We start from the raw sequence: 14,610 nt of genomic DNA, 5'->3' as shown, positions 1-14,610 counted from the left end.
CATAGTGCCTGTTGGGATGGGCTAAAGTAGCAGGTGAATGATGAGAAAGTGGGTGGGTGCTGATGCATTAATGACATCTATGCATGAGAAAACTGAGAGTGATAGATCATGACTAATAATATATTTAGAGTTTGCTTGTGTTTATGAAATGAATTTCTACACATGCGTGATAATAGTAATTAGACTTTATGACACAGGAATTAAGATCACACATTTGCATAATACTTAATAAAGTTGCATACAAGCTATAAGAGCCTAGAAAAAGGATTAGCTCAAAGGGATAGAGTTTCTGATATCACTACGAAAGTTTTTTTTTAATGTGGTGGGCATTTCCAGAAAACATTTTGGATGGGGTTGAGGATTTCCTCTTTACCAGATTTTGATAATAATGTCCCATGACTCATAGGAAACAAGCTCCCTATAAAGAGGCTCTAGAAGAAGCAATACTCAGTGGTCCTTGGCTGACTACAAATCAAAACTGCTAGAAGAACGGCGAGATAGAAGCAGCGGCAATACACCTGAGAAATCCAACCCCCAGCAACCATTCCACAAAGCAGTAAGTGCAGATTCCAAGCCAGAAAAGTCTTGGGTCCAAAACATAGATTTATATGTGTGTGCACAAACTCAAAAGGCCTTCTGATAAAAAGATCTGTCTAAACTGTTAGAGCATTGTCATTAAAGCCTACCTTTTCTCTTTGTTTAAAATGATGAAAATCTTAAAATTGCCTCTATTTGCCATGGCAAATGTCTTTGAACAAGTAAGGAGGTACAGGAATCCTTACCTGAAACCCATGGTGGTGCCTTAAATGCTGTGATAGAAGGGTGTGGGTAACACACACTTAGAATTTCCTTCTGTGACTAATTCTGCACTTTTTCTCATCAGAAAAAGATCTCCAGTCCAGTCTCTGGGTGAGAGGAACTGCCGGAGTCATGAATGCCTCATGGTTTGTCTCCACTCTCACTTTTGGTAAGCTGGCATCATTGGAGACTAGGGTCTCTAATCATCACCCTACTGAGTCTTAAAATAGGTTATTTTGTTGTGTGGGGCTATTCTGTGTTTGTAGGGGCTTTAGCAGGACTGTTGACCTCTCCCTGTAGGGTTCTGCCCTCTGGTAGGAATAGTTAGTTTCCTTACATGGGAAGGATGGATCCTAAGTGCCCTATTCAGGCATTGTGAAGATTCATTCATTTGGTTCCTGAAATGGGGCTCAATAGTGTAACACAGCACTTCTAACTTCCAGTGTACTGCAAAGTGGGTGCGTTATATTGTGGTTCTTACAAAGCACTAGTGGGTAGCCAGTCACACAGTGATACACAGACCCTTCAGATGTTCTTCTTTTTGCTTTTAAAAGCAATAGTTTGGGCCATCACAAAGACCCCTATAAGCCAAAACTAAGACAACATAAAGCAGGACTAAACTTTGCTATTCCTTTCTTGACCCAACCCAGTGCTTCTCATTGGAGAGAGCATAGCTTGGTACTACAACACCTCCATGGAACTCATGACATACGATGAAGCCAGTGCATACTGTCAACAGAGGTACACACATTTGGTGGCAATTCAGAACAAAGAAGAGATCAATTACCTAAACTCCAAGCTGAAATACTCACCAAGTTATTACTGGATCGGAATCAGAAAAGTTGACAACGTTTGGGTCTGGGTGGGGACCCAAAAGCCTCTGACAGAGGAGGCTCAGAACTGGGCACCAGGTGAGCCAAACAACAAGCAAAGAAATGAGGACTGTGTAGAAATCTACATCAAAAGACGCAATGACCCAGGCATGTGGAATGACGAAAGATGTGACAAAAAGAAACTGGCTCTGTGCTACACAGGTATGAAGTTTCTGGATGGTGGAAGGCTGGTTCTGTGTAGAAGCAGCCTGGCATATAACAGTATGCAAAATAATTGGTCTCTGCTGTGCACATTTTCTGTTTTTAAAGAGATGATTATAAAATATTCCAGCAATAATGATGCTATTTTTAATTATTTGTGTGAATAAAGGCAGGAATGTGTGGGTATATGTATACACATATGCATATATAGGTATATATACAAAGTATGTATACTCAGATACTGGGCATGTTTTAGTTGTTTGTGGCATGAAGCTATCTTTAGAGATGTTATAAATTAATTTTTCTTGTTTGGTGCCAAGAAGAGCTATTCTACTGATGTCCATATATTATCACTAAGTTATACAATAGCCTGGAACTTGGACTGGCCGTGTCAGTAAAACTCTTGAGCATTAATGCCATGAGTGTTATCTGGATTACACAGATTATAGACTAAAAGCAAATAGAAAACCTCACAATACGCACTATAATAATTGATTGTCCTCATCTGGGTTGTGTTTTCTGTAGCTTCCTGTAACCCTGCATCCTGCAGCGGTCATGGTGAATGTGTAGAGACTATCAACAGTTACACTTGCAAGTGCCACCCTGGCTTCCTTGGACCCAACTGTGAGCAAGGTAAGTCTTGTCCTCACTTGTTCCTTCTCCAAAGATGGTAAACACCCTCTCGTGGTCCAGATGGCTTATCAGATGGGGCCACATGTTTCTGCTACCTGAATACACAGAGTAAAAGTACCTCAGCAGTTGAGACTATGAAGTCAGAGCCTCCTAGGTCAAACTCCAGACTTACTACTTAGTACTTATGTCACTTTGACAAAGTAGTCCTACAGAATGACTGATATTTCAGTTGTATTAAAACTAACAAGTTCATGCAACAACTAGCTGTATGAAGATAATACTAGAAACAGCTTTATAGTTTAATGGTTCCATAGAGCCCGAATCACAGGCAATATTCAATGAGCAATAATTATGGTGCCCAGTGTTCTCTTTCCTATGCAAGGTGAGAGTTGAACAAAAGTGCAACTTTTTTTTTCAGTTGTGACCTGTGAAGCACAGAAATGCCCTGACCATGGAAGCATGAACTGCATCCATCCTCTTGGCCTCTTCAGCTATAATTCCTCCTGCTCTTTCAGCTGTGAAAGGGGCTACCTTCCCAGCAGCACAGAGACCACCATGTGGTGTGTGTCCTCTGGAGAATGGAGTGTGCCTGTTCCAGCCTGTGATGGTGATTCTCCAAATAAGCTAACCCTTCTCACTCCTCTTCATTGCCTTAGGTTTCTACCCAACCTATAACTTTTCCAATTAAGTTCTTTTGTTGTTTCTGGTACCTGTTTGGTTTAACATAAGATTTTTTCATTCTTTTTTTAAATGGGTATTTCTGAGGTTCTGGTGACATGTCAAGGAAGGTGTCATGGAGACAATGGAGATACATGTAGACAGCCTCATGATTTTCTCATGAACTTTTTTGTTCAGTGCTCCCATGAAATGGGACCAACTTTAGCACTGTGTTGATCAGGAGCTTCTGTATCTCTTTGTACAGTTCTCTGAAGCCATCAAAAAAAATTCATCGCCCTTTGTTTGTTAATATTGCTTTCACACTAGGTTATGAATTTTGATCTAGAGGATGTTATTATTTATATATGTAGTAAAATGTATCAGAGATAATCCAGCATAGTCAAAGCAAAAATTAATAAGAGAAGATGAAATATGAATAAAGACTAAAGCATTTGTTATGGGCCTATATGTTATCAAGAATTATTATCAAGAGTTTGAGTTACACTCTTTGAAGATGTGTTTCACCTTTATAAACCCTAATACTGTAGAAAATGAAAACATCTAAGGAATTTTCTTTGGGTAAAACTCTCTCTTCTCCTTCAACTCCTCAGTGGTTGAATGTGAAGCTATGACACACCCTGCCAATGGAGTCAACAATTGTTCCTCGAATCTTGGTAGCTTCCCATGGAACACAACCTGTACATTTGACTGTGACGAAGGGTACAGGCGAGTTGGAGCTCAGAATCTACAGTGTACCTCATCTGGCATCTGGGACAATGAGAAGCCATCATGCAAAGGTAGAGTTCTTCCATGATGAGATTCATCACATTTTCCTCAGCTAAGGCTTGGAATGGACAAGCCAGGTTTACTAATTTGAATGGGTGCTTGTGTTACAGCTGTGACCTGTGATGCCATCCCCCAGCCTCAGCATGGCTCTGTGAGCTGCAGCAACTCAACAGATGGAGAATTTGCCTTTAAGTCATCCTGCAACTTCACCTGTAAGCAAGGTTTCGTGTTGGAGGGACCAGCCCAAGTTGAATGCAGTGTAGAAGGGCAGTGGATACCACAGTTCCCAGTGTGCAAAGGTGAGGAAGAAACTGTGTCTAATACTTTCATTTATAAAACATCTGTCATCTTCTGTCTTGGGCACTGACATGACATCAGGTGTCCCCTCTGATACCAATTATGAGGGCAACAACAGTACCTTTGAGATTTTGTTTGTTTGTTTGTTTCTTTTTTATTTTTCAGTTTAAATTTAGATAAGAAACAAGGTTGCTTCACAAGTCAGTTCCAGATCCCTCTCCCTTTCCCTCCCCTCCTCCAGTGCCCTCCCCCAAACCCCCCATTATCCCCTCATTTCCCCAGGGAGGGTCAGGCCCTCCGTGGAGGTGTCCATAGTCTGTCATTTCATATACGGCAGGGCCTAGACCCTTCCCCAAGAGTTCAGGGTGAGAGTGCACCTCACATTGTTGGATGGGAGTCCAAAGACCATGTGTATACTTGGGATGGGTACTGATCTGCTGCCCAAGGCTCAATAGATTACCTAGGCCTCCTGACTGACACCCACATTCAGGGGGCCTTGATCAGTCCCATGCTGGATTCCCAGGCTGATGCCTGGGATTCATGAGTTAACCTTTGTCAAGTCAGCTGTTTCTGGGGGTTAAACCAGCACAGTCTTAATCCCTTTGGTCATCAGTCCTCCCTCTCTGTTACTGGCTTTCTTGAGTTCAGCTCAGTACTTAACCGAGGGAGTCTGCCTCTTCTTCGATCAGCCACTGAATGAAGTTTCTGTTTCCCAGACTCTCTGGCCATGGGGTTGTAGGCTGGCACTCCCCAGATCTATGTCTAAAATCCATATATGAGAGAGTACATGCCATGTTTCTCTTTTTGTGACTGGGTTACCTCACTCAGGATGGTTTCTTCTAGTGTCATCCATTTGCTGTGAATCTCAGGATTCCATTGTTTTTTTTCTGCTGAATAGTACTCCATTGTGTAAATGTACCACATTTTCTCTATCCACTCTTCAGTTGAGGGGCATCTAGGTTGTATCCAGGTTCTGGCTATTACAAATAATGCTGCTATGAACATAGTGGAACAGACATCTTTGTTGTATGAATGGGCATCTTTTGGATATATGCCAAAGAGTGGAGTTGCTGGGTCTTGTGGTAGGTTTATTCCCATTTTTCTGAGGAATCTCCATTACTGATTTCCAAAGTGGCTGAACCAGTTGGCACTCCCACCAGCAATGGAGGAGTGTCCAGCTTTCATCACATCCTCTCCAGCATAAACTGTTGTTGGTGTTTTTGATTTTAGCCATTCTGACAGGAGTGAGATGGTATCTCAGAGTTGTTTTGATTTGCATTTCCCGGATGGCTAAGGATGTTGAGCACTTTCTCAAGTGCCTCTCAGCCATTTTAGACTCCTCTATTGAAAACTCTCTATTTAGTTCTGCAGCCCACTTTTTAATTGGGTCCTTTGATGTTTTGGAGACTTGCTTCTTGAGTTCTTTGTAAATTTTGGAGATCAACCCTCTGTCAGATGTGGGATTAGTGAATATTTTTTCCCATTCTGTGGGCTGCCTTTTTGTCTTGCTGACTGTGTCCTTTGCCTTACAGAAGCATCTCAGTTTCAGGAAGTCCCATTTATTAATTGTTGATCTCACTGTCTGTGCTAGTGGTGTTATGTCCAGGAAGCTGTCTCCTGTACCAATTCATTAAAGGGTACCTCCCACTTTCTCTTCTAAGAGGTTCAGTGTGGCTGGATTTATGTTGAGGTCTTTGATCCATTTGGATTTACGTTTTGTGCCTGGCGATAGAGATGGATCGATCCGCATTCTTCTACATGCCAGCCTCCAGTTATGCCAGCACCATTTGTTGAAGATGCTTTCTTTATTCCATTGTATATTTTTAGCTTCTTTGTCAAAGATCAGATGTTCATACGTGTGTGGGTTAATATCCGGGTTTTCAATTCAATTTCATTGGTTGTTTGTTTGTTTCTAATGAATGCACGGCCAGGAGGCAGCACTGTATGCAAGTAACATGAGGAAATTGTTTTTCTTTTGTTTGTTTCTAAACTAGAGTATATTAATAGTATTAAGTTATTGGCATTGGCATAATAGAGTAGTAAGACTTCATAATATAAGAGAAATCCTATTTAGAATGTAAAATTCAGAATAAAGAAAATACTACTTGAACCTCACACTTTTATCATATACTTTTAAACTTCATAGCTAGCAGCAATGACAATGCTCCCAGCTTGACATCTGTCACAAGGATTGTTTTGGTAAAGACATAAAAGCTATAAAATTTAATTCACTTTACAGCAAGGGCAAGAATGTTCAGAGGAAGCAGCTTTCCTTATCCAGTTCTGGCATCCTCAGATCCAAATTTAGTATCGAACGAGTTCCAGGAGCAGGAACAAAACTCAAGCTAAGAGTAGGCAAAGTCTGAAGGGAAGGTTTCTTCTTTCTTGTTTTAACACCACGTGGAATCCTTCATGACTTGTTCTTTCCCATTACCCTCTCTATATATATCAGACCAATGAGGAAGTACTGAGTTCTTGCTAACAGCTGCCCATGTTAGGTTTCATTATCATGGAGATATTGGATCTCATAGGAAACACATTGCCTTCCCAGTGTGGCCCAAGAGGGGAGTGGGGTAGCAAAAAGCCCACACGTTCAGGTACATTCTTTTTAGCAATTAGTGTGTGTGTGTGTGTGTGTGTGTGTGTGTGTGTGTGTGTGTGTTTACTCCAAGGCCCATGTGTGGAGATCAGAGGACAACTTGCAGGAGTCGATTTCCTCCTCAGCATGTGGGTCCCAGAAATTAAATTTAAGTTGTTAGGACTGGCATTGAATGCGTTTACCTGCTGAGTCATCTTGCTGGCCCTCTGTGACATACTTTGAATTTCACTGTGAGAGAGAAGCTACTGAACATCTTCATGACTTAGTTACCCAAAGACACCTACTATAGCTCAATGCTCACACCTCTGAATGGCCCCTCTCTCCCAGCTGTGAAATGTGATGCTGTCCCCCAACCCCAGAACAGTTCCATGGAGTGTGTTCATGCTGCTACTGGAAAATTCACCTACAAGTCCTCATGTGCCTTTTGATGCAACAAGGGCTTTAAATTACACGGATCAGCTCAACTTGAGTGCACATCCCAGGGACAGTGGACCCAAGAGGTGCCCTCCTGCCAGGGTACTATGGAGTTCAGACTCTCAGGGTGCACATCAACTTAGCCATTTTGTGGTAAGGTTTTTCTAATTTCTACCATGGATATGTCATTCGCAGTGGTACACTGTTCAAGCCTTGAAGTTCCAGGAAAGATGAACATGAGCTGTATCGGGGCAATGGTTTTTGGCACTGTATGTGAATTTACATGTCCTGATGAATGGACACTCAATGGATCTGCAATTCTGACATGTGATGCCACAGGACACTGGTCTGGGATGCTGCCTACCTGTGAAGGTGATGCATTGATTGGCCGTGGTAGCCTGGGAGAGTAGGTTGCCGAAGGGGTGGTATATTGCTAAGGAAACTGTCCATTATGCCCAAATCAGGATGAGAGGTAATAGGGTTGGATAGAAAGAAAACAGAAAATGATGCAAACCAGTGGGACAGGTGGAATGTTTCGTTCTTACCTGTCACTCCACATCCCTCTCCTGAACTCTCCACTGACCCCTTCTGTTATGGTTTATTTCCATTGTCCTCCCTTGATGCCCTTAAGACCTTGCCCTGCTCCCTCATAGTGGAATTCTGATTCATTGGAAAGGGGAGATCCAGAGACTAAGGGAGGAAGTAAGAAGGAGAGGGAGGGAAGGAGGGAGAGAGAGACAGACAGAGGGGGGAGGGAGGGAGAGAGAGAGAGAAGGCAAGGATAGTTCAGTGGTGTGATAATGTCAAAGAGTTTGACAAGGCTGTGCTCTATCTGGGAACAGGGGGACACAGCCTCAATGGTGGTTTGAGAAGAATTGTTTAAATCCTCAGTGCCAAGTCTCTGCTTCATGCACTTGACTACATGGTGGTTCCTCTGCTGATAGTAATGAATGTGTAAAGAAAAGGCTAAATGGACAGGGAAGAAAGACTCGAAAGCCAGTTGTTGCTTATGCAGTTTCCTCTGCATTGTTCCTCAGGCCCCACTGGCCCCACCCACCCCCTGGTAGTTGCACTTTCTACGGCCGGAACCTCGCTCCTAGCATCGTCCTCATTTCTCTACTTGTTGCTGAGATACTTTCGGAAGAAAGGTAATTTCAGGCATCCACTCGGAAAAGATTATTTTGAAAAGTGTGTGTGTGTATGTGTGTGTGTGTGTATTTCTCACTTGAAATTTTATACTAGAATCTAGAAAGTAGAGCCCACTTATTAAAGAGCCCCAGTAAATGCCAGTGTAATCAAGCAAACATTTCATGATAAGGATTTTTTACTCAACTCAGTGTTAAATGGTTTAGGAAACTTATGTTGGCTGTACTAATACTGATTAACTCTAGGGGGCACTATGCACTTCATATTCCACAATGTCCTTGGAGTTGCTCAATGAGAATTATAGTGAAATGATGTCAAGTAGCAGATAATTGCTTGTAATAGTCTAGATTTATGAATGTACTTATTATAAGGAATAGGAAATATACCTGTAGTCCCTTTGGTCTACTGACTATTTAAATGTTTTTTAATTAAAATTTGAAATTTACACATTAGAAAATTTCATATAATACTATGTATTTTGTGTCCATGAAAACGAAGAAACAGACAAGATGAGCATGCAACTATTTCCTGGTGTCAGGAAGCTGCTGTGTTCTTTGGCTCTTTTATCCTCAGCATTTTACTTTAATTGCCACCAAATGTTTATTACAAGGTCCTGTAGTATTGGGAATATAATCTAGAAGAATCAAATCAATCTAATTTCCTTAAAAGCCATTAATCCAAATTAATCATTTTCTTTCTCTTGCAGCAAAGAAATTTGTTCCTGCGAGGTAAGGTGAATTCTTGTACAAAGCATGTCATTTAATACTCCATACTTTTTTCTCTGCATGTGGGAAAACAGTGCTTGACATAGTTTTCTCATGTTTCTGCAGCAGCTGCCAAAGTCTTCAATCGTTTGGCAACTATCAAGTACCTTCTCACATCATTTAAGTTCAAAACAATCAGGTATGACTTGGGCAGGTCGTGTGAAGAAGAGAAAATCCCCTTTTCCAGTAGTTTCTCCCTGAGACCCTCAAACCTGCCACTGGTTAGACAGTTCATGACAGTTCATAGAAAGTTGTCCTGTTTCTCTGAGGAAGGAGGGGGAGGAACTGAGTTCTGTCTTTCTTGTATAATTTGACTTGTGGGTGATAATGGTAGTGGTGAATGCTAGCCCCACTCAGCAATTAGATTGCTAAGCATGGATCTAAGCTAGGGACACTGAGAGGCTGGGGCTATTCCCCTATTCCTCTGAGATGAAGAAAATGAGGCACAGAGTTTTGGGTAACTTGCCTGAGTTTCCAAAGCTACTGTGCAGTGCAGCTGGGTTTCAAACCCCAGCACTTGTGTGATTCTGGAATCTGTGACCCTCAATTCTGCATTGCTTCCTGAGAATATATTTGGAAGGTCAAGACCTTCTAAATCATTTTTTCTTAATGAACAGAATTTTTGGTGTAGTTTGGGGCTTAGAGAAAAATTGAACAGAAGGTAGGTGTTTCAATTTGACTGTTCAGCCCCCTTTAATAGTATCTTTATTAGCATAGTTCTTAATGATGACCAATATAGTTGAATTACTCTTAATTAAAGCCCAAGATACACTATTCAGGGCTCGTTCTTTGGGATATACACTCCATATGACTTAACAAGTTTAAATGACTGATATCTACCATAGTGTCATTGACCAGTTTCATTGTTGTAACTGAATGACATTGGGAATTCATATCTGGACCACTCCCAAGAGAAAGTCAGCTTAAAAGATGTGTTTTATTGTTGCTTCCAGCATTCAGGATATTTGGAAGGCTTTCACACTTGCTTGTATTTGCAGGAATACAGATGCATCCTGGGAAACAGAATGATATGACGAAGATAGCAGGAAATGAACTGTCTGTGGGATCTTGGTTTCTCCTGCCTGCTTAATAACTGGGATCCTAACTCCATGTATCAAAATTCAATGACAAGATGAGCTGTCCATTAGAGAGACTCAGTTTTTTCTTTCCTAGCCAGAGAGCCAAGAACCTGCTGACCACAGAAGGTCAGGGCACTCAAAAGAGAGTGCCCCGACCAAGGCTCTAGAACAGCAAAATTCTACCCTAGTCACTCCGGAATTTGGGAAGAGAAAAGTCAGTTTGTGGCTTTTTTTCCTTTCTTGTTTCCCATACGATGTTTCAATTGTTAATGCTGTTATTTTTGTTACAGAGATAAATAATAATTATCAGTAGTTTTGAGTAAACAATATTCTATTTCCATCTTGGAGAAAAAAAGGCAAAATTGTCACATCCTCAGACCACCACGATATGGGAGTGTTGTTAGGGGTACAAGGTGCAAATCCTGCCGAGTGGTACGTGTTAGGACTGCTAGGCAGGCCTACCAACTTTATCCATGTGGGATTCAGTGGCCTCAGGAGTATTCTCAGACATTTGTTCTGTCCTTGCACTGAATCTATCATGCTGCCCATCAAGGGTCAAAGGACTTGAAGAAATCAGAAATCCTGTGACCTATGACAAGGCAAAAGTTACTTTAAATCATTTTTTTAATTGGCAAATCCTAATGTTCTGTCTGGCTGCAGTAAACTCATCTTCAAAATGAGGAATCACTACTCAGTGTGAACCCCTGTGTATTTAAGTGGAGCTGGTTTTCAGACATGGTACTGTCAGAAGAATAGAAGTTGAAGAGAGAGTTTACATGTTTGGGGCATTTTTCCCCAAAATGTGCTTTTTTTATTTCTTTCTGAAAAAAATGTTGAGGTTAAATGTTCTGAATTAATAAAAGCATAAATGCTAAAAGTGAAGGTGCATTTTAAAGTATTTGTTTGAAAGCTTGTCTAAATATGAATACACTTTGCATTTTTATTAAGGTGATTCTTAATGTGTGACAAGTAGATACCTGATTCTTGTATATTTTGTATGATTCTAAATCCATGATGAGGGTTCACCATGTAATAAATGTAGGCAGTAGATTTTTAAAGAGTAAAAGTGTCTAACAAGTCAGTCTGTAGCTGTTTTATTCTCTGTGTCCATATGTTCTAGAGGAGGGGAAAACTATGGTATGTTGTTTTACAGAGATTAAGATTCCTAAGGAATTTCACCTGTCATTGGCAATAACAAATCCTTGATCAGTAAGTGCCAAAGCTGTTCCCATCAAAAGTATCCCCACTTCAAATGGCACTCAGCACGCAGAAGGCAGAGGCAGGCAGATCTCTGTGAGTTCAAGGCCAGTCTGGTCTAAAGAGCGAGTTCCAGGACAGGACAGGCCCCAAAGCAATACAGAAAAACCCTGACTAGAAAAACAAAAACAAACAACAAGCAAAAAAAGTGTCCCAACTTCCAAATGAACATATTCAAGAAAGAGTGGTTTTGAAAAGTGCTTGCTGAATAGTGACAATGGAGAAGCCAATGGTGAATAAGTATGGCAAGCAATTCGGACCAAAGGGCATGAGAGAGGAAGACAGCAAGAGCTAGAGAAAGAAAGAGTAACTGTTGTGAAACTACACAATGTAAATGCTTATATATTTTTATCAGAAATAACTGTGTAAAATATGAATGTTGTCTTATCTGAATTTTATAGAGTATTTTAAATTATGATTTAAAATATTTTATGGTTTAAAAGTATGTATTTATTTAAATACGTCAAACTTATTGTATTCACATGTCAGTATAATGTTTGACAATAAAGTGTTTCTACTTATTCTTGTGTGTATAAGCCTTCCTAACAGTTAGGGAGCCTGCATGGGACCGACCTAGGCCCTCTGCATGTGTGCGACAGTTGTGTGGCTTGGTCTGTTTGTGAGGCTCCTTGCAGTGAGATCAGGACCTGTTCCTGGTGCTTAGCTGGATTTCGGGAACCTGTTGCCCATTCTGAATTACCTGGCCCAGCCTTGATGCAAGGGGATGAGCTTGGTCCTATCTCAACTTGATATGCTGTGTGTTGTTCAAAACCGTGGGAGCCCTGCCCCTTCCTGAATAAAGGAGGAGTGGAGAGGGAGGGAGGGCGAACAGGGGGAGAGGAGGGAAGGGAAACTGTGGTTAGTATGTAAAATAAATGACAAAAATGTTATTTAATTAAAAACCACTTTTAATTCACCTAGATAAAAATCTGTATACCAATAAAATTTACATTTTAGTTAATTTGATTGATTGTGTGTGTGTGTGTGTGTGTGTGTGTGTGTGTGTGTCTGCATTGTCACTATGACATCTGAGGTCTCAGCTCTCTCTTTCCATCAGGCAAGGACTTTTACCCACTGACCCATCTTGATGACATAAAAGCTCCTCTTTTAAAATGGAATATCAGGCAACCATGTACCTAACTCTGCAACATTTGTATTACTGTAGGATGAAACCCAGTCAATTAGCAGTTTCTTCCCAATCTCTTCTCTCCCTCCCATGGCAGTACTAATCTACATTCTATGGATTTGCCTATCCAACACATCTTATACACATGGAGTCCCTTGTGACCTTCTGTCTAGCTCTTTTTCCTTGGCATACTGTTCTCTAGGGTCCTCCATGGTGTAACCTGCATCAACACTTCATTCAGTTTACAGATAAATTATATTCTTCGTATGGATTGACCCTATTTTGTCAATCCGCCATGCAGACGATTGTCCGTGAGTTTCTTTCCACATTGCGACTACTGTGAATAATGCTGTAGTGAAAACTTGAGTGCAACTGTTAAGGTGCAACCTTTTCTCCATCCCCTTTAGCATTTATCTGGAGGCAGGTCAAATAGGAACTCTTTTCTATTCTTAGAGGAACCGTCCTACTCTCTCCATTTTACAGTCGCACCTGGAATGAGAAGGACTCCAGCTTCCCCACATTCCAATTAATACTTCCCATTGTCTCTCTTTGGTCTTCACTATTCTAGTACAGGTGATGTTTTATACGTATTGGGTCTTGTGCCAATACCAAAAGATATCGGAACATGTTAATAATCTAAAAGAATCACCAAATCTTTGCTGCCTGACAGTCTCTGTTTGTAATTATTTACACTGAAGATTCAATTACCCCCCAGGACTAGGTTCACAATGAGGGTCCCCCTTTCTAATACATGCATTCTTCCTGCTACCATGGGGTTAACACACAGGCCTGATATGGACAGACTTCATCCAACTCGTTAAGTATTCAAGTTGAACTCCATGTTGGAGGAAGAACACTATCATCCTGAACTATGCCATTCATTTCAGCCTGGCCTATGATGCTGGCAATCCTGATTCTCAAGCTTTGGGTCCTGAGCTAAATTACGTCACTGGGTCGCCTGGTCCTTCACTTGCATAGTACTCTCCTGGTCCCAGAAAGCCCAGTTATTGTTGAAGCTTCCTAATCTGCTAAGCTGTTACACCCATGAGCACACTGTAGGCATGGTTACCTGTACACGTTCAAGACAGAAAGATCAGTCAACATTCTAACAGGCAGCACTACTTAGACTAAGTAGGTTATAAATATCAAGAAAGCACACAAAGGTGGGAAATGTGTTGGTGAGATGCCATAGGATTATAGCCAGCAGGATTTGGGGGTGGATTAAGCACCAAGGAGCTGTGAAATTACCTAAGAACTAATAAAATTTATTTTTAAAAGGTTTATTTGTTATGTAGACAGTGTTCTGCTTGCATATATGGTGCACACCAGAAGAAGGTACAGATGGTTGTGAGCCACCATGTAGTTGCTGGGAATTGAACTCAAGACCTCTAGAAGAGCAGCCACTGCTTTTAACCTCTAAACCATCTCTCCAGCCCCAAAAAATAAATTAAAAAAATAGTACTAGTACTAGTTCCTCTCCCATAGTGTTTTAGATATGAAAAGGTAATTAACATGACCTGCTGAATTCTACTGTTGTTATTATTGTTAATATTTTGTTTTATTTCTGTGTGTGTGTTGGTATATACATGCCCTGATATTTGTCATTATTACTAACTTTCTTACAATGCAAACACTATTATGTCAGTGACTTGTTTCAGATTGCCTTTAATTGTCTGAATTCAAATTTCATATGCTGTTTTACCTCTTTGACATTTTATACTCAAGGCATTTCTAGGTCCTCAAACTTCCCTAGGACAAAAAGGCTGGGAATTGTGTTTAGGATTTAACTTTCAGAAGAGCCATTAACAAGGACTTCCACTAGGGGGTGAGCAAGGAAAGAGGGAGGGGAGGAACTGGGTGGGCCACGCCTTCCAGTAGCTCTGCTACTGAAGTTCAACAGCTTTGTAACTGGATCTGAAGTAGGTTTTTGCTATGGTACTACCAGGGCCTCCTAGCTCACAGCAAGGTGTTTCTAAAATCAGAAACAAGAAACACAAAGGGAAGCAGGAGGAGAAGGAGG

The 14,610-nt window shown here is 41.0% G+C and overlaps 1 protein-coding gene across 1 annotated transcript; it reads left to right on the top strand.

Annotated features, from left to right (window-relative positions):
* The first annotated feature begins 413 nt into the window (after positions 1 to 413).
* On the top strand, positions 414 to 11,917 carry Sele (selectin E). Its single transcript, XM_040738990.1, has 12 exons — positions 414 to 556; positions 884 to 967; positions 1,449 to 1,832; positions 2,358 to 2,465; positions 2,884 to 3,072; positions 3,734 to 3,919; positions 4,019 to 4,207; positions 7,414 to 7,590; positions 8,256 to 8,366; positions 9,071 to 9,092; positions 9,195 to 9,267; positions 10,127 to 11,917. Exons 2-11 carry the CDS (start codon positions 931 to 933, stop codon positions 9,250 to 9,252), a joined length of 1,461 nt encoding a protein of 486 aa, XP_040594924.1. The 5' UTR covers positions 414 to 556; positions 884 to 930; the 3' UTR covers positions 9,253 to 9,267; positions 10,127 to 11,917.
* The last annotated feature ends 2,693 nt before the right edge of the window (positions 11,918 to 14,610 follow it).

The sequence above is a fragment of the Mesocricetus auratus genome, unplaced genomic scaffold (genome assembly GCF_017639785.1).
Source record: "Mesocricetus auratus isolate SY011 unplaced genomic scaffold, BCM_Maur_2.0 Super-Scaffold_100676, whole genome shotgun sequence".
Lineage (NCBI taxonomy): Eukaryota > Metazoa > Chordata > Mammalia > Rodentia > Cricetidae > Mesocricetus > Mesocricetus auratus.
Note: the sequence above shows the minus strand (reverse complement) of the source record. Positions and strands in the feature narration are given on the sequence as shown.